This window comes from Xyrauchen texanus, chromosome 34 (genome assembly GCF_025860055.1).
Source record: "Xyrauchen texanus isolate HMW12.3.18 chromosome 34, RBS_HiC_50CHRs, whole genome shotgun sequence".
Classification (NCBI taxonomy): Eukaryota; Metazoa; Chordata; class Actinopteri; order Cypriniformes; family Catostomidae; genus Xyrauchen; species Xyrauchen texanus.
The window spans coordinates 11,112,992-11,133,342 of NC_068309.1; the positions used below are offsets into that span (position 1 = coordinate 11,112,992).

General features: G+C 37.8%; 1 protein-coding gene across 1 annotated transcript in view; it reads right to left on the reverse strand.

The window, feature by feature from the left end:
- The window catches only part of LOC127627785 (protein Niban 2-like), a 42,823-nt gene that overhangs the window by 13,905 nt on the left and 8,567 nt on the right, over positions 1-20,351 (reverse strand). Inside the window, exons 2-6 of the mRNA XM_052104330.1 lie at positions 18,143-18,273; positions 13,838-13,966; positions 13,486-13,591; positions 11,641-11,808; positions 1,398-1,513 (exon numbers count right to left, since the gene is read on the reverse strand). Coding sequence (XP_051960290.1) covers positions 1,398-1,513; positions 11,641-11,808; positions 13,486-13,591; positions 13,838-13,966; positions 18,143-18,273 — 650 coding nt within the window. The remainder of the gene's footprint in view (positions 1-1,397; positions 1,514-11,640; positions 11,809-13,485; positions 13,592-13,837; positions 13,967-18,142; positions 18,274-20,351) is intronic.

Consider the following 20,351-nt stretch of genomic DNA (forward strand, 5'->3'; position numbering starts at 1 on the left):
GTCTTATTTACGAACCATCTAGTTTAAACGGGCGCAATCAGCACTGAAATTGTGCTGCGTCTTGGGCATTTCAATTAATTCACTGTCATTCCTTTCCACGCAAACCCGCCTACTTTCTATGTAAATTAGGCTTATTATAAAAAAGATTTAAAAAAAAAATAGAACAAAAAATACAAATTAAGAAAATTCAGAGCATGATTAGACAATGTAAAAATTGTCAATTAAAATAATTACATTTACCACCAAATGAAAAAGGCGGCGGCTGTGACAGCCACTCCGGTGGCTGTGTGCGAGTGGGTCAGCTGCCAATCGCAGGGTTGGTGGTTCGATTCCAGGCCCACACAACTCCTTGGGCAAGACCCTGAACTCCAAGTTGCTCCCAATGGCAGGCTAGCACCTTGCATGGCAGCTCTGCGTGTGTGTGATAAATGGGTGATTGGGACACAGTGTAAAGCGCTTTGGTAACCTCTAAGGTTAAAAACAGCGCTATATAAGTGCAGACCATTTACCACCATTTAAAGAGAAGTTTGTATACATATTCTATCGATCGTATCAGCAGTAATTCATTAGATAATTATCAAATGATGCAGCAGAGTGTTACAATTCAGGGGAGTGGATCACAATAGTCAATGATGCTGTTCATTCCAGTGTATCAGATAACAGTGGTCTGCTGCATCCTCCGCAACACAACGCTCAGAATTGGCCCCCAAGATTAGAACTCCGTGTGCAAATTGCAATCTGCAGCGATTTTGTGTGAGTGTTTGCGCCGTTGCCTGATCTACATAATTTATTTAGTGAATCGGCCATTAAACTAGCGTGAACAGCACTTGCAAATACCCAGATTTCTTTCTGTGTATAATCCATTCTTAGTGAATTCCCCAGTAAATTCCAATGTCTCAAAGAGGAAATAAAATGTTTATGTAAAACTAAATTACAATTACAATTTTTGGTGCAAGAAACTTATGATAAAAAGTGGGCTATTAAACTACCATTACAGATAGTTAATTCACCATCCCACCTATCTGGGTCTCGGAATAAATCCTGGATTAAGAACACTGGGAGGAAACTCAACCCAAAATCATCTGCAGAAAAGTGCACAGGGATGAACACTGTCTGAACTACACATGCTCACTCTTCTGTAGGGAGGCTATGATTACTTTACCATTCTCAATCCATTGCTATGAGTTAGAGTTTGAAGTTCATTGTCTTTTTGATAGCATCAAGAGTGTCTTAAACTCCCAGATGCACTGTAAAAACTGGCGGCAGCAAGATTTTGGCTCTGAAATGCCACTATTATTGGAACACTGATTTGAATGGAAGATGACCCAACTCACAAATGACAGATGTGGTTTTGTACCCCTCAAACATCTGAATGAATGTGAGAGACCTTTACTGACCTGTGCTTGGTTTCCACACATCATGTCCCAGGTGCCGTAGTGACCCTTAGCCTGCCTGTACAGACGCAAAGAGTCAGTGAATGCCGGTGTTGATACCTTGCAATCTTCTGACAGTCCTAGAGAGGTTAAAAAACAAAATAATTATTAGTTAGACACGGCCGTGTAAGTGGTTTGCAGGTTTAACTTCTGTTATGATCATCTTTAAAATTGTCAATTTTAATTGACAATTTTTTCAATCCTGCTAAAACAATCACAGTGGGGATGAGGACGACCCAGTAGACCATCTAGGTCAAGCTGGTAGCCTAAAAAAAATCCCTTGCTTGATCACCTATAATATATGTTTTTTCCTGCAAGGAATGGAATCCCATTACATGTACGAGTTGCACTGAGCAACATTGGTTCATTTTGGCGAATTTGAGAAGAAACCAGCTGACCTAATGTGACAAGACTGTTAAGAAAAAAATTTAAATGCAGACATAATTAACATGGTAATTTGACTTCCATGGCTAATGTGCTATTTTGGCCAAGCATCCAAATCAGTCAACTGATGAGGATCCCACTTTCACATGAAACAGCATTCACAAACCATTTTACTTCAAGTGACATATTTTCAAAATGTATTGGATTTTATCATTCATTCATTTCTCTTTGGAATAATGTGCACATATGAATTGCACAAAATAAGACAAGGAATATGCATAATATATGCAAGTTATTAGGGTAAATGTTTATATTATGAGAGATATATTTATATATAAATATATATATATATTTTTTTTTTTTAATTATACGGTATACTTATTTTAAATGCATAATTTTCTTCTTAGAAAAGAAAACAAAAAAATATGTAACAATGTTTTATTAACATTTTCCAAACAGAGCCCTTCGCAGTATACAGAAATACACTTATAGCACCAATTCAAGTAACATTAAACATTTCCCAGTCTAAGTGGAAGGTTGACTAATTGAAACACCTAGTCCCTGCAACTGTTGCATATTCATTGCAATGCGTATTAAATCTCTTAAACTCTCATACTTCACAATATGAATCAGTCAGCAGACTGTGGCAATCCACTTTGTTACAGCAATCATGAAGCCTCCATTATTCGGATAAGGGCGTCAACAAAAGTGTCAAGCGCCGTTTCAACTCCACATGAAAAGCGCTTGGTGTTTCCTTTTGAATTTTCGTGATAGTTATCAATTAGCGTGATCGATAACAATTCAATTGTCCATTTCTGTCACAAGTCCCATCTGGCCTTGTTTTGTACAACAAAAAGCATTAATAGGTCCTTTACCCATCATTTGATCACTGACAGCTGTTGTGTGTGTTTCATGTGAGTGCGTCCAAGTAATGACTCCACCCTTCTAGCCAGTGTTTATGCTGGTTGATGCTTTATGAATGATAAATGCGTCAATCGAGAAAAAAAACACTTAACACAAGCTTTTTTTGGGGGGTAATTTGAGCTCTGTGTCTTTTGGGACCAAGATAACCTTTTGGAACAGCTTTCCTGTTGCCAACAGAAACTGAGTGTGGGATCTACAAAGTTACACAGAAAGACATGGAAAGACAAATACACAGACATTAGGGGTGTAACGTTTCTCTGTAAAAAAAAAAAAAAAAAAATAACCATACAGTTCGCAACCCAAGATTCGGTAAGCATTGTCACCACGGTTCACTACAAGTTTGACGCATCTGGAGCACAAGGTTTTGTGAAAAAAAATTTGTCAAATAGTCACGCAGTTACAACCTCTGCTAATGCACCTGGATGGATCTGTAAATTGATACGCTCTGCCTGTGTTTCACGTGGGTCAGCTTGATGACATCACGGTTCTGCAAGCGTTGTGTTGAAATAGGCAAGTGGAGAAAATGAGCCGTTGATTGAGAAGCCCCTGCTTTATTCAGGTCTCCTGTCTGGAAACATTTGCTGTTGTAATTGACTGCAAAAACAAATGGTCAAAAAACAGGCACTGTTTGCAGACATCGCTCAACACGAATGCTGTATACTGGTAATAATACATCGACATGTGATAATTTATGCCGAAATCACTGGGGAAAGAGGAGCAGATGATCCAAAACTGCACACACTGCACACACTTTTTTTAAGCAAGCACTCAGTGCTGATTCGGACAGGCATAAAACAATAACTAAAGTGAATGGGGTGTTCATTGTCAACAAAATTTTCCCCTACTCTGCTGATGAAGATGTGTGATTTCCACGTATGATTAAAACACTCGAGCCACGTCACAACATCCCACATATCCATTTCAACAGCTCCTATAGAAGTTCCTTCTATAGTTATGTACAGCTTCCGAATATTGAATAAATGTTCAGTAGAGTTTGAAATGCATTTTAATGTCGATATAGGTAGTATAATAGTGCAGGTATCAAGTTAAAATATTGATTAAATAGTGAAGTTTTTTTTTTGTTAAAGATGCTAGTGAAAACTAACCATGGTTTTACTATAGTAATATTGTAGTAACCATGACTGTGGACACCATGGTTTTCTTAGCAGAAATCATGCTTTTGATACAATTTACCATGGTTTTACAACAGTAATACTGTAGTTTCCAAATAGTAACCATGATTTTCTATATATTGTAAACACGACAGTAACCACGTTGATTTTGTGATTACCATGTTTTTACTACAAATACCATGGTTACTGTAAAACAATTATTTTTATTAAGGGAAAACATGAAGTGTTTTTGCAAACACCGAACTGTACCAAAACAGTGACCCTAAAACTGTGATACAAACCGAACCATAAGAAATTTGAACAGCAACACCCCTAACATGAGCAAAGGCAAGCTGCACAAACTCTCACAAGACAGGAGCTGGTGATGCAGTGTGTGTTTGAGTATTTTTAACTGTGTATATGCGATGAAGTGTGTGATACAGATTGGCTGTATAGAGTGACAAAGAGAGAGTGACACAAAGACAGGAAGTCAGCAGTGAGAGATGGGGAGGGATGGAGTGTGTAAGAGTCTGTCAGAAACAGGAAACATGCTCAGTGTCCATTTTCCAAGAGACAAAGTGAGAGAGAGAGAGAGACACCAACAAGAATGGAGGAAAGTAGAACATAACTAGTTTTTCTTGGCCTGAGCCCCATGAGAAAACACTAAATGCATTTGTCAGCAGTCTCTGAGAGAAAGTCCCTAGAGTTCTGTGCTCGATAAAACACAATAACCCAAAATCAGCATCACTCCCCCTTGTCCCAAAACACCACCACTTCCACTGATAATATCACCACAAATCCTTTATTTCACTGCAAACAATAATTTACTTAATCAGTATTTTCCCTCGTTTTCCAGCAAAAACATCCACAATAAACCCGTAATACAGTATATACAGTAAATCTTTAAAACAAGATAGATTTACTTGAAGCAAAATTAAGATATGGTTTTCAGAGAATATATCTTGAATTAAGTTTATTTTTCTTAGCCCAGTGGCTTATTATCTTATGCTATTTTGGTTCTACATTAAATTTTTCTTGTTTTAAAGGATAAGGTATTTTTACTGAAAAAACAAGAGAAAATAATTTTTGCAGTGTGCATAAAGTTTTGTCCCAAAACTGTTCTAATTAACTTGAATGTGGGTCTGTGTGTGTGTGTGTGTGTGTGTGTGTGTGTGTATTGTTGTTGTTGTTGTTGTTGTTGGGTGAAACACAATTTTCAGTTCACGATTACAGATCAGCTTGCAAGCCTGAGAGAAACTGCACGGCTCTTTCGGTTAAAAATAATACATATGGTACAGTTTAGCATGGGCTGCCTTTGGCACAGGCCTGTGCGGTGGTTAACAGAGACTCCTGGAATGGCTGGTTCCCAAGGTTTTTTGCCACTGCATGTGTGCGCGGTTACGTTACTGCTCCATTTACTGGAGAATTTCCCATTTAGGCTGAAATTACCAGGACGTCACCAAGAAGGCGAGTTTCAAGATAAAAGTCTTATCTATAAATCCATTATGAGACACAGTGTAAACATATTAGCTTTTAAACTGCATTTATAAAACTGCAGGAAAGATGTTTTCAGACCAAGCAAACATAAATGGAATTTTGTGGTCTTCAGATGAACAGAAATGGAAAGCAAGAGTAATGTAAAAAGTTCACAGATGACATCTCCAGTGAGCACTATGGGTGTTATCCAGATAGAGACTCAAAGGGTGCTTATTACTTTGTACAAAAGGTACTTGTGTAATTCAAAGCATTCTAGTTGGTTGTGTATTGCAACCTTTATAATACTCAAATTAGGAAAAAATGCTTTGCTGGCTTTTTTGCTTCATCTACACATCTATTTTAAAACCTGTTGGTTTCCTTTTTGCGGTGCATCTCTGTACAGTGATGTCATAATGGGTGTGATGACATGATTAATCTCCAACTCTCCCAGTTGCCAATGAGACAGGCAAGACTCAAACAAAACATCAACAATGACTAACTACCACAGGCTGACTGAACAATGACTCCAATACAATAACTAGATGAACAAAAATGATCAGAATGCAACATTTTCATTGAAGCAGCAAAGTCTTTTTTAAAGTATAGCCCCTTTCCTCTAGGTAGGAAAATAATTTTAAAACAAGTATTGTGTTCATATAGAGGCTTAGTTTCAATTCAAATAGTTAGTAAAGTAAGTTTGCGGTTTGCTTTATCTCATCCGTATAAAAGGCTTTTGTGTGTGTGATGGCGTGTTTTCCTGGATATCATTCCATTGCGGCAATAAAACCCAAGTGCTTCAAGCACCTGCTGTAATACCACAGATTTGCATGTGGTTGGATGTTTTCTCCTCTGGAAACCCTCCAGCCAAAACGCAGCTGTGCTCTCACATTAGTAGAGCAACTGCCTCCAGTCATCATACTATTTAAGCTAATGTCTTCAGCAGGATCTTCATAAGTGTTAGGGCCCTTCCCTTCTACCTAAAAGGCAAATACTGTAAGGGTGTATACTTTCTAGCACCCATGAGCATCTCATTACATATTAATGTAAATTCAATACGCAAAACAGGTTGAGGAACACAACTTTCTCTTGAAGACTCTTGTTTTAGGCCAACATGATATCACAACTGACCGCAAATACTTTAGAAAAACATGTTCCTGGTCTTACAGGGCACAACAGTCTGGTTCCTGACAGAAAAATCACCATTTCTTTTTTTCAAAAAAAGAAATCCCAGCAAAATCTCAGAACAACAACAAAGTACCTTGTGATGATGCTGGACGAAACAGGTAGACAAGTATAATTAATATATATATATATATATATACACACACACACACACACATCTACAGTAAAACGTAGTCCTATATTGACATAATCTGAAAGGCTGCTCAGCAAGGAAGAAGCCACTGCTCCAAAACTGCCATAAAAGACAGACTACAGTTTGAAAGTGCACATGGGAAACAAAAGGTCTTACTTTTTGGAGAGAAGTCTTTTGGTCTGATGAAACAAATTTAACTGGTTGTCCATTATGATCGTTGTTATGTTTGGAGGAAAAAGGGTGAGGCTTACAAGCGGAAGAACACTATCCCAACCATGAAGAATGGGGGTGGGAGCATGGGGGTGGACTGATGTACTTCACAAAATAGATGGCATCATGAGGAAGGAAAGTTCATCAGCCAGGAAGTTAAAGCTTGGTCGTAAATGGGTCTTCAAAATGGACAATGACCACAAGCATACCTCCATATTTGTGGCAAAATAGCTTAAGGACAACAAAGTCAAGGAATTGGAGTGGCCATCAAAAAGCATTGACCTCAGGCTGATAGAAATTTTCTGGGCAGAACTGAAAAAGCACGTGTGAGCAAGGAGACCTACAAATGTCTGGAGGAATGGGCCAAAATTCCAGCAACTTATTGTGAGAAGTTTGTGTAAGGCTACCAAAATATTTGAACCAGGTTAAACAATTTAAAAGGCAACGCTACCAAATACTAAAAGTGTATGTAAACATCTGACTCACTGGGAATACGATGAAGCTGAAATTAATCATGCACTCTGCTATTAGTCTAACATTTCACATTCTTAAAATAAAATAGTGATCCTAACAGACCAAAGTGTGCACTTTTATTTCACCAAATTGGCATTCATCTGACCACAATGTATAGTATGGACATTAAAGTGAAAAATTATTATTACAATTTGAAAAGAATGTTCAGAACTTTCTTAAACTACTTCAAAGAGTTCTCATCAAAAAATCCTCTTAAGCAGCAATAACAGCTTTGCAGATCCTTGACATTCTAGCTGTTAGTTTGTCCAGATACTCTGGTGACATTTAACCCCACACATCATGAAGCACTTGCCATAGATGTGGCTGTCTTGTCGGGCACTTCTTACACACACACACACACCTTACGGTCTAGCTGATCCCACAAAAGCTCAATGGGTTTTAGATTCATAACACTTTTCCAATTACCTGTTTTCCAATGTCTGGGTTTCTTTGCCTACTCAAATCTTTTATTTTTCTGTTTCAAAAGTGGCTTTTTCTGTACAATTCTTCCCATAAGGCCTGCACACCTGAGTCTTCTCTTTACTGTTGTACATGAAACTGGTGTTGAGCGGGTAGAATTCAATAAAGCTGTCAGCTGAGGACATGAGGTGTCTATTTCTCAAACTAGAGACTCTGATGTACTTATCCTCTTGTTTAGTTGTACACCTGGCCTTACACATCTCTTTCTGTCCTTGTTAGAGCCAGTTGTCCTTTGTCTTTGAAGACTGTAGGGTACACATTTGTATGAAATCTTCAGTTTTTTGGCAAAATAGATACTCTCAAGATTGAACTAACTTTAGCCTCCACGTCCCTGTAAAAAAACCTCCTTAAAAAGCAGATGCATTCAATTTCCAATGGATAAAAATCAAGTTCAGCCCTAATTCTTTTCTCAATAAATATCCTATTTTTGTAATATTATGGTGTAAAACAGGATGCCAGTGTTGTTTCATGTTGACTTAAATAGGGGGCAAGATCAGGACTGGGAGAATAGCAAAGTACTTGCCATCATAAATTTTGCATAGTGACTGCAGGGAAATCTGAGGGAAGATAACATTCAGCCCCTGGCTAATGAGTGACTTTAAGGTCCAACCTTTAATAGATCTATCTCTGGATGTCCACAGTAGGGAGGTCAAAACGTCCTTAGTGCAGACAGACAGGTGAGAAAAAATGCAAAAGAGAATGCATGAGTCTTTAATGTGACTGACACTTCGGGTGAGGCAGTGAGCAATATTGCTGTGCTGTTTGTAGACACACCCTAAATTGTATTATGTCCCAATAAGATACAGAGAAGTACTAGAACTACAACCTCAATTCTGAAAAAGTTGGGACAGTATGAAAAATGCTAATAATAAAAAGGAGTGATTTGTAAATGATATTTCACCCTTTTCTATATTGAATGCTCTTCAACTAAACATTATATGTTCACCCTTGTGAATTTCATTGTTTTTGTTTATTTTTTTAAGTTGTACAGTAATTTTAAATCGGATGATTGCAACACGCTCCAAAAGCGTCCCGAATCCTTAAAGAGCAAGGACGTGTCAAATTACCAACAAGATGCTTCAGCAAATAATCCAGCAATTTGACAACAATGTTCCCCAAAGACAAATTGGAAGGAGGCCTGTCACTGTCTTACAAAACATCATTCATCTGTAATGGATATCACAAACACGGGCTTGGAATTACTTTAGTAAAAATGTGTTAGTCAATACCATTTGCAGCTGCATCCACAAATGCAAGTTAAGACTATACTATGCAAACAGAAGCCCTACATCAACACTGTCCAGAAGCGCTGCCAACTTCTCTGGGCTCGGTCTTAGATGAATAGTAGAACAGTGGAACCATGTTTTTTGGTCCGATGAGTCCACATTTCAAATTGTTTTAAAAAAGAAACACAGCCATCGTGTTATCTCCGGGCCAAAGAGGAAAAGGACCATCCAAGCCGTTATCAGCGCTAGGTCCAAAAGCCGGTGTCTGTATGGGCCGGGGGTGTGTCAGTGCCTGTGGCATGGGTAACTCGCACATCTGTGAGGGCAGCATTAATGCAGACTGATATGTACAAATTTTGGAGCAGCATATTCTGCCATCCAGCACTATATTTTCCAGGGACATCCCAGAATTTTCAGTAGAACAACATCAAGAGAGTGCAGGTACTAGATTGGCCTGCTTGCAGTCCTGACCATCTCCAATTGAGAATGTGTGGTGCATTATGAAGCACGCAATATGGCAACGCAGGCCCTGTAAAATTGTGCAGCTGACCTGCATAATGGATGAATGGGGGAAAATTCCACTTTTTAAACTTAAACTTGTGTTTTCAATGCCTAAATGCCCTACGGTCCCAATTTTTTCTGAATTCGGTTTGTATTTTTACACCGGGGTAAATTGTACGTTATCTGGTTTGTAAACCTTATGTCATTATCTGTGATTCACAAAGCCAGTAATTTGTTTTCATGTCGCAAATCACAAATTAGTCTCATATCTACTCCAGTGCATCATGGGAAGGTGTTGACATGTGGTCAGGTGAGGTTCAGTTAACAGTCGACACCTGGTTTGATGTTGAAGCTATAGTATGTTGCTCTGCTTGTTGGCCAATACTGGAATTGAACAAGGTAATAAATACAATTCTTCCTTTTATTTATGTATTCTTTCTTATAAATTGGAACATATATAAAGACAAACCAACAAAAACACAGCCAGGGTCATTTGGGTACAGACATTCCATGGATTTGCATTAGCTAGACATTAGTTATGGGTTTATCAATAGTGCACATCTCACGACGGTCAAAGTATTTATCAAAATGCCCCCCTTGCAATCTCAATTTGAATGCAAGTCTTTCCATATTATAAATTCCCTGGAGAGACAAGTCACACTCTGCGATCGGCATATGTTTATCCATCCATCTTCTGGATAATTAATCCCCATCTCTTTTTAAAATTTTTGTTTAATATATACAATAGAGTGATCTTTGGAATCTTGAAAAGCACAAATAAGGTTGGGGACAGAGGGTTCCTCTCTCTAGTTCCTCTCTCCAATGTGACAGTTTGGGCTAACTGACATTTATCTTTAATCTTGCAACAGGGGAGGAGTATATTACTGTATACATTGAATTAATATAATTCTTCCTTGTATTAAATAGTTTATTGCAACATTCTTTTGACACTTCGTAACAGAGAAAATGGGTTTGTTCTAAACTTGTTTGCAGTTATTTTACAGCAGGATAAAGGAAATTGCAAGGAAACAAAAGGAGAATACAAAACCATGGGCATTTTTTTAATATCAGTGCATTTGATCAGATTTGAAAGGACTGAAGTCCTGTCCAGCTAACAATAGAAGGGTCATGTGATCTATGTGCAAGTACTTGTTAATGTGATTGCTTAACATCATACTTAGTGGCACTTGTTTTAGGTGAGCATCACTATTATTGCTCATAGTTCATGTTAAAGTTTTGTCCTATGAAACTTCAGTGTGTAACTGACATGAATGATACTGTACCTCAAAGCAGGTGTGCCATTACTTGTGAAGGTGTGGTATTACTTGTCTAAGGGATCAGAATCATGATTTTCAACTATGCGCTTACGATGAATCAAAGCGGATACGGCATCACCGAACAGAATTGCAAAAATGATGACTGTTTTCAGGGTGTAGCTTAATATAATACTGTGTGTTTTTATAAAGGCATGCCAGGATTTCTGAGCATGTGTTTCTAGAAATTCTCTCAGGAATACTTTTGAGTGACAGACAGGAAAGACAGTCTGAGAGATGATTAATAAGAAAGATCAAGGATGGTACAGAAAGATAAAGATTAAACAGGGCTTATTAAAACTCAGGAAAGCAGATTCTCTCAAAAAGGAAATGGGCATACAGTGAGTGAAAAAGTATTTGATCCCCTGCTGATTTTGTACGTTTGCCCACTGACAAAGAAATGATCAGTCTATAATTTTAACGGTAGGTTAATTTGAACAGTGAGCGACAGAACAACAACAAAAAAAATCCAGAAAAACGCATGTCAAAAATCTTATTAATTGAATTGAGGGAAATAAGTATTCGACCCCTCTGCAAAACATGACTTAGTACTTGGTGGCAAAACCCTCACTGGCAATCACAGAGCTCAGATGTTTTTTGTAGTTGGCCACCAGGTTTACAGACCGATAATTTTTTGTCAGTGGGCAAACGTACAATATCAGCAGGGGATCAAACACTTTTTCCCTCACTGTAAATCTAAAAACAGTTACAATGTAACCTTTGTTTAGTCTTTTGTTCTTAACCTTGACTCACCGTTGTTGGTATGTCTCACACAATCCTGGAAAACGGCATGCCACTTCTGCTGTTCTTTCTCTGTCATGACGCAGAAGTAGTGATGGCGTGCGTACGGATGCCACAAGATGAGGGGAAACTGTGTGGGGCACTTCAGAAATGGAGTATTGCCTGCTTTGGCCTTTGTATCTAAAACAACACATCACAAAATACACACTGCTAAAGATTGTCACACACAAATTGTCAAATTACACTGATAAGATTAGATGTTTTCACAAATCCTCTAAGAATCAAAAAGAAAAACTGCAATTTCTGCAGGGAGAGCTACGCATGAACAGCAGTTGGAAAATTCCAAAAGATCAATTCTTCATTCTGCGTTAATTCTTATTTTTGTTCTAAAGAGTAATTTTATCATATTACGCATATTATAAGTTTTCAGTATCCTAATGTCATATTTTTCACAAAGTATGTGGAATGGAAAGCATTTTTGAAAGTGGAGCAAAACATCATTTCAGTGTAGAAATTTTGTTTACAACCAAAAACATATTAGTTTAGATATGGCCTTAGTCTCAACTATGTGGCAATTTTGAGTTTCCATCTGCAACTTTTCACACTCATAAAAGCTCACCATTTACACATACTGTTGACTAATTACCCAGAAATGGTCTAATTTTTCAGAAAAACCCTCAAATGAGAGAAAAAAAAAAAAAAAAAAGGAGTCCTAATTTGCAAGCATGTAATTCTGGTTCGCCCTCCAAAAATTATTATTTTATTCCACAAGATGGAGGCAACTACTAGAAAAACGAATTTTTTCTACATAACCTTCCATCACAAAATGACGATCTGTAATGTAGGTGGTGCTCTAATGCATTTTAGCCCTCACAGATGTGCTTATCCTTAGACATTCAGTCTAATTTTTAGTTCACGCTCCAACCCCATTGTTTCATCGAATATCTCGGCCTCTGAGTGGACTAGAAGCTCAATCTAGGTATCATCCCCTTTGAAATGATGTATAACGTTTTATCATCAATAGTCGATAACATATTTCTGATGATTTGTTTAGCATGCTTTTCCTGCTAGACCGCATATTGTGATCTGGACATCTTAGATATAACATTGGATTATTCACGCAAGCAAGCTCACAGTAAAAAAAATTATTCTCATTTTGTAGAAAACTGCCTAAGGGATAAAGCAGACATAAAGTTTTTAGCTATTTGGGGTTTACAGAAACAGCGATCAGTGCATTAAAAGAGACAGTTGTATTTGATGTCTTACAGAAATCAGATTTCACTTTGTGATACTTTTGAAAATCTTTCGAACTGTGGTATTACGGTAACAAAATGCCTGGGAATTAGATATTTAATTTGATTTAGATATATGATATGTCTATTTAAGTGCTATAATTTCTACCACATAACCTCTAGATGGCCCTGATTTGCGACAGGGGTGTTTTCAGGCCTTATTTTGTTATTTCATTTAACAAATGCAGTAAGTGATGGTTATCAGATTTTAAGCTTTCAAACGATACCACATATGATATACCTTATTTATGTATCCGGAGACTTGAATATTTTAAGCATACATTTTTTCACAACATAGTGCCACTTTTGGACCCACCTGCACAGAGATGATTAAGAACTGTTTGTATAGTAACTAGCTCTGTTTTATGTTACATTGGAATCTTCATTAAAATACTACAGTTCCACTAGGAACCTTTAAAATTGTTTCTACATAATTATAAAAATTTAAATGGGAATCTTCAGGATTTCTGTAGGATTGTAATTAGAATTTCAGACACCTCTTTTCTCTTTCTTTTTACATTTAGTTTTGTATACATTTATCGTATTTAGCCTTTTCATCACTTACCAGGCAGGCTGTCCTTGAGAAGCTCAAGGTATTCCTCCACAGAGGTCAGGGCTCTGTACCCGGCACAGTTTATGAACCCTTTTGGGTGGATACCTCGATCATGTGCCTGTAAAGGAAACCGACAGCTCAGAATCCCTCTGCAGCTGGGGAAATGACATACATGACCAGTGATAGCACCACACTCTAGACTTAGACAAGGTTTAGGAAAATAATTATAAGTAGCTATGCCATATCAAGACTGCGCTCCCTAAAACACATTTCACTTTTGTTTACATTTAATTATCTAAGCTGGTCATGCTTGTGCAATGGACCCCCCCCCCAAAAAAAAGCCGACTCAGCAGTTTACACTCACCGCTTTGCTCTCATATAAGCTGACGTTGTAGGATTCACCCACATACAAAAAATGGCTCCTCCATTTCTTGCTCTCTTCCAGATACTGAAAAAGTCCTCCTGAGAAGATGGACTTGTTCTTCAATGGATCCTGTGTTGAGAACAAATGTATTGAAAATTAATGGGAATCAAAATAGTTTTGCTAGATGAAAGCATGACTAACCAAAACACTGGATGGTGTTTAGAAAACCAACATGAAACATTCCCAACACCATGGAACAACAAAAAGGCCTCCATGCAGCTCTTGATGTATTTATATAACATTGACGGCACCAATTCAAAGAAATGGGTGGAACATAAAAGGCATTCAGGGTCTGTTATGTCTACAATCAGGACAGGTTTTTTCTAATGCATACTTAGCGAGTACACATGCTTTGAACAGTTAATCAGTTAATCTTTGAAAGATAAAATATAAATCAATCCAAACAAATATTTTCAGGCCTACCTGTCTTGGCTCACAACAATAGAAAGACTTCAAAAATGAGCGTATGCTTCTTGATTTTTGCATTGAGTCAAGGTCAAATAACTTCATGGACAATTTAAGGTTTGTGTGTAAATGTGTAAAATATAATACCTTTATATCTAGGTAAATATTTAATTAACAAAGATGATGAATCAAGACAAGCAAGATTGCTTTGGAACTAAATTTCTTCATAAAAATCTAGAAGAAATAAAGCTCAATCAATTTCCTCAAAAATCGAACCCCAGACATCCGGTTTTGTTCTACCTCTGTGAAGTTGGCACCCCATATATTTAAATCATTACCAAATCTATACCATTCGTTTGTGCTGCAAAAATTAACGTTGTTAATTAACGTTGTGCTGGTTCGGTGTTTGAGATATCATACATAATTTTTTTGGCTTGGAGATGTCACTTTCCACCAAATGTGGTCCAAATCGCTGCAAACCGGTGCCATTCATTTGTGCCATTAAAAGAAACACTAATTTTTCCCTTCCTTAGTTATAGCAAGAAACTTTTCAGGGCAGTGACATCACTCTCCACCCCTTGTGGTCCAAATCACTCCAAACCGGTGTCATTTGTTTGTGCTCCATTTATGCCGTTAAAGAAACTATTTCCCCAAATCCCTTAGAAATAAGACTTTTTTGGGGGGATTTTCTCCCAATTTGGAATGCCCAATTCCCAATGTGCTTTTTAAGTCCTGGTCATTGCATAGTGATTTGCCTCAATTCGGGAGGCGGAGGATGAATTCCAGCTGCCTCCGCATCGGAGACAGTCAGCCAGTAAGCAGCTAGCAATACAAGCTTCTGATAAGAGGTGTACTGAATTGGAGGTGTACCTGTGGATGTGTTTTAAGGCCTTCCTTCAAACCCTGTGCCTTTTTGCTTGACACAATGGGAAAATCAAAAGAAATTAGTCAAGACCTAAGAAAAAAAAAAACGTGTGGACCTCCACAAGTCTGGTTCATCCTTGGTAGCAATTTCTAAATTCCTGAAGGTACCACGTTCATCTGTGCAAACAATAGTATGCAAGTATAAACACCATGGGACCACACAGCCATCATACCGATCAGGAAGGAGATGCATTCTGTTTCCTAGAGATGAACGAGTTTGGTGTAAAAGTGCAAATCTATACCAGAACAACAGCAAAGGGCCTTGTGATGATGCTGGAGGAAACAGGTAGACAATTATCTATATCAGTAAAACGAGTCCTATATTGAAATAACCTGAAAGGCTGCTCAGCAAGTAAGAAGCCACTTCTCCAAAACCACCATAAAAAAAGCAAGTATACAGTTTGCACATGGGGACAAAGATCTTAATTTTTAGAGAAATGTCCTCTGGTCTGATTAAACAAAAAATCTAACTGTTTGTTCATAATGACCATCATTAGGATTGGAGGGAAAAGGGATTAGTGAGGCTTGCAAGACGAAGAACACCATCCCAACCCTGATGGGTATGGAGGGTTGCAGCATCATGATGTAGAGGTGCTTTACTGCAGGAGGAACTGGTGCACTTAAAAAAATAGATGGCATCATGAGGAAGGAAAATTGTGTGGATATATTGGAGCAACATCTCAAGACATCAGCCAGGAAGTTAAAGCTTGGTCGCAAATGGGTCTTCCAAATGGACAATGACCCCAAGCATTCTTTCAAAGTTGTGGCAAAATGGCTTGAGAACAACAAAGTCAAGGTATTGTGGCCATTACAAAGCACTGACATCAATCCAATAGAAGATTTGTGGGCAGAACTGAAAAACATGTGCGAGCGAGCAAGGAGGCCTACAATTCCGACTCAGTTACACCAGTTCTGCCTTGAGGAATGGGCCAAACTTGCAGTAACTTTATGTGAGAAGCGTGTGGAAGGCTACCCAAAATGTGTTGACCCAAGTACAAAAAATTTCAAGTCAATGCTAACAATTACTAATGAAGTGTATGTAAACTTCTGACCCACTGGGAATGTGATGAAAGAAATAAACCAAACCATACTCTCTCCTATTACACTGACATTTCACATTCTTAAATAAAGTAGTGATCCTAACTGACCTAAGACAGGGAATATTTTCTACGATTAAATGTCAGGAATTGTAAAAAACTTTTACATTTAAATGTATTTTGCTAAGGTGTATGTAAACTTCTGACTTCAACTGTAAGTGGCTTGAACTGTATGTGGCCTTCTGACATGCTATATTCAATCACATTCATTATGATCACAGAATTCTGGCTAATAGTTCCTTGAATATCAAAATCCACAAAAGGAGGTAGATCCTTTACCTATTTGGCTCCTAAACTATGGAATAGTCTCCCTAACACTGTTCGGGATGCAGACACAGACTCAGTTTAAGTCTAGACTAAACAACGGAGTTTCAAGTTTTTAGTTTTTAAGCTTAAATAACAATTTAATGTGATTTTAATAAGGACAATTTAGAATTTTACCAAACAATTCAGATAAATTACCTTCAGAAAAAGTGACTTTAGCTGAAAGGTGAGTTGTGTCCCTGGTTCAAATCTGATATTTCCAAACAGAGAAAGAAAGATGTGTTTGAGTTTGATGTGGTGAAAGATTAAATCTTTGCCAAAACTTTGTTTCAATGATGCCAAGCATGGCACAAACCAGAAGCGAGCACAAACAATGAAGACAGGTGAGAGTGATTGACATGGGGTTTAGCCTGTGCATTTTCACAGCTCCCAAAATCTGTCTCATTAAATTAAAAAAATAAAATAAAATAAAAAAAGGAATGCGTTATGATGTTTCTTTTAACAGCACAAATCAGCACAAACAAACGGCAACAGTTTGGAGCGATTTGAACAACATGGAGTGGAAAGTGACATCACCGTTCCCGAATACAAGCTGTTATTTCTAAGGAAGGGAAATAGATAAACGATTAATTTTAAAATGGCACAAATTGAGCACAAACAAACAGCACCTGTTCAGAGCGATTTAGACCACATTGTGTGGAGAGTGATGTCTCTGCTCCCGAAATGTTTCTTGCTATATATATGGAAGGGAAATAGTTAGGGTTTCTTTTAAATGGCACAAACAGAGCACAAACGATGGCACCAGTTTGGAGCAATTTGGACCACAATTCGTGGAAACGCATTGCCAAAAACGTCTAATATCTCAAACACCAAACAGCACAAACGTTTAATTATTGTGGCACAAATCAGCACAAACGAATGGTATAGATTTAGTAATGATTTAATTATATAGGGTGCCAACTTCACAGAGGTGTTTATTTCTGAGTAATTAACAGTTATTGGTGGTGCAGAATGCCCTGAGAATGAGCACTAGACAACTATCCACATCACTTAGAAAAAAAAGTGGTATCCAGGCCCATAGCCAACCAACATCCTTTGATTCTGTGGCATCTGAACTCTTTGTGATTGTGTGCTATTCAGGCCTTCATTAAAGTTATTTGACTTGGGTGAAATCTGCTCCACTTCCTTTTAGCCGACTTCATGTCGATAAGCACAACAACAGTAAGCCTTCAACATGAGGAAAACAGAAGGTGGGGGTCATCAAAAAGAGCTGCCACATTCAAAATGGAGACAAACTCAAATCATGATGGAGCAAGAAAGGGCCATAAAGACCCAATAGATGTGATGAATGTAAAAGTGATTATTTCAATATCAAAATGTGTATGTAAGGATGTGGATCAACTCAGGGTGGGCACCAAACTTAACTTTTAACAGGACTCTTTACAATATTGACTGTAATATTGTAGATACATGTCAACTGGATCTACACCCCCTGAAATATGTAGAGGAGGAATACATGAAAAGTTGGGGTGTTGACACTTGACAGAAGTGGTACCTTTCGGTGTAGTAGTTGTGTTTGGGGGATCCCCCCTGCTTCAATCTCAAAGCGCACACTGTTGAACAGAGCCACGGCGTACTGCTGCTCATAAATCCTCCCAAACTCTGCCATCACAGCACTGGTGCAGGCTAGATTGGAACAGAAACAAGGTAATATTAGATTGCTAAACTGCACCACAGGAAAAAAGAAACCACTGTAAATTAATATTCTGTGTAAAAACAACCTCTATCGCCAACACTCGTGGCATGCTATTGATTATCACAGAAAATTATTTTTACATTAATTTACTAACTAATACATCAGTTTGCAAAACAAAAACGTGCATATACAGACATGTACATTGAAGTCTTTGGGCAACTGCATTCTTGGGCTATAGACTTCCATACGGGTGTGATGTCATTTCGAACAAAATCTGGCCAAAAAGGTGTTTTTGCGTTTGTTTCAATAGTTTGTAACAGCTAGGCTGGGCGAACTTTTAGGATAATTTCTAACCAGCTGCTAAACGCCTTCTTACTGCCATTAGTCCACGTCATCGTTAGGTGTGACCTGAAGCTCCACCTACCATGAGGCCGACATGGTCAGTCCATCTCAAGTGGTCCAATACCGGTTACTTGACCCATTTTTTAATTTTCCCATTTTTTCCTATTTGAGTGATTACCTCTACGTACTGGTATTGCAAAACCACCAGTTTTTACATTTTTTATTTTCCTTTAACCACAACAGCTATCTTTGTGTCATGGCACCCAACAAATTGTGTTTATACAGCTGTTAACGGAAACCTCAGAATCACTGCTCAGGATGGTCCTAGCTCCTTGGAACAAAAACTGATCTCTAGACTAGAGCACATTACAAGGTAGATGTACATGTATGAATTTTGCATATTCTTTTCATGCATTTTGAGAAATACAGATGTAATATAACAAATATTTAGTAGTGAAAGTATTTTACAGTAATTATGTTTGTGATTGACATACAATAGCTTATGCTTGTCAATGAGGTCTACATTTTTACTACATTTGATATTGGCAACAGTGAAGCATGATTTATCACTGGGTTCTTCAAAATGTTCATAAACAAAGCATATAGTTTTAAAGGAACCTTAATGAACTGTATGTGGAGTTTAAAAATCAGCACCCAGAGTAAATTCATAAATTTTGTGAACGGAGACCAAAATGGTGTGTGCTGCCAAGAGCACTGTCTGTGTCTGCACACAACATCCGAACATCAAGCTGATGGTTGAGTCAGCAAAGCTAAAAGTGGACCAGCTGGTACTTCTAGTCTTTGACAAACAGTTATGACTGCATGATCAACAAGTGTGACTAGAGTCTATGTATAGAGGCCTTACTGCAGATGCTTAAAGAGTCAGACAAAGATGACACACGTCCTGATAACATCACCTTTAAGAAATGGGTTATGACTGACTGAGCTTCTAATAAAACATGTACATTTAAACATGTAAAATACTGTTCATTTTTGTTATGCTTCTATTAAATCAGTTCATTTCTCAAAATGCATGAATAAAGCAGGCTTTTCCCCAGATTTCTACTAGCCCTAGCTCTGTAACCAGTGGAATCTCAAACTCAAATTAAGACTCGAACCCTTCCCATTATAAATCTTGAGCATTACATTAGAACTTAAGCTTGAAGTCTAAGGAACAAGAATGGGCAAAATGTTTATATTATATACATTTAACTTGTAATGTGCTCTAGAGATACGTTTTTGTTCCAAGGAGCTAAGACCATCCTGAGCCGAGATATTGAGGTTTCAGTAAACAGCTGTATAGCCAATATTTGTTGTGTGCCATGACACGAAGATGGCCGTCGTGGTTAAACCAAGTAAAATCAAATAGAAAAAAACTGGTGGTTTTGCAATACCAACACAGATGTAATCAATCTAAACAATTTGAGGGTAAATTAAAAATGGTCAAGCAACTAACTTTACAATTATTGGACCATTTGAGATGGACTGACCCGACAGCTAATTTTGTTTGCTTTGTTCAGTCAACATAAACACATCAGCGTGCAGAGTTATTAGCGAGCTGATGCATATTTGCCAACATCTGTACGATCGTTCATGTAAAGACATTTTCCAAGACCCTGCCATGCATTTTTGTTTGTTTAATTAGTCCACAAAAGAATCATTTCTTCTCACCCATTTTTGCAGTAGTATCAGTGTCATCAAAAATTACAATAACCGAGTGTAATGG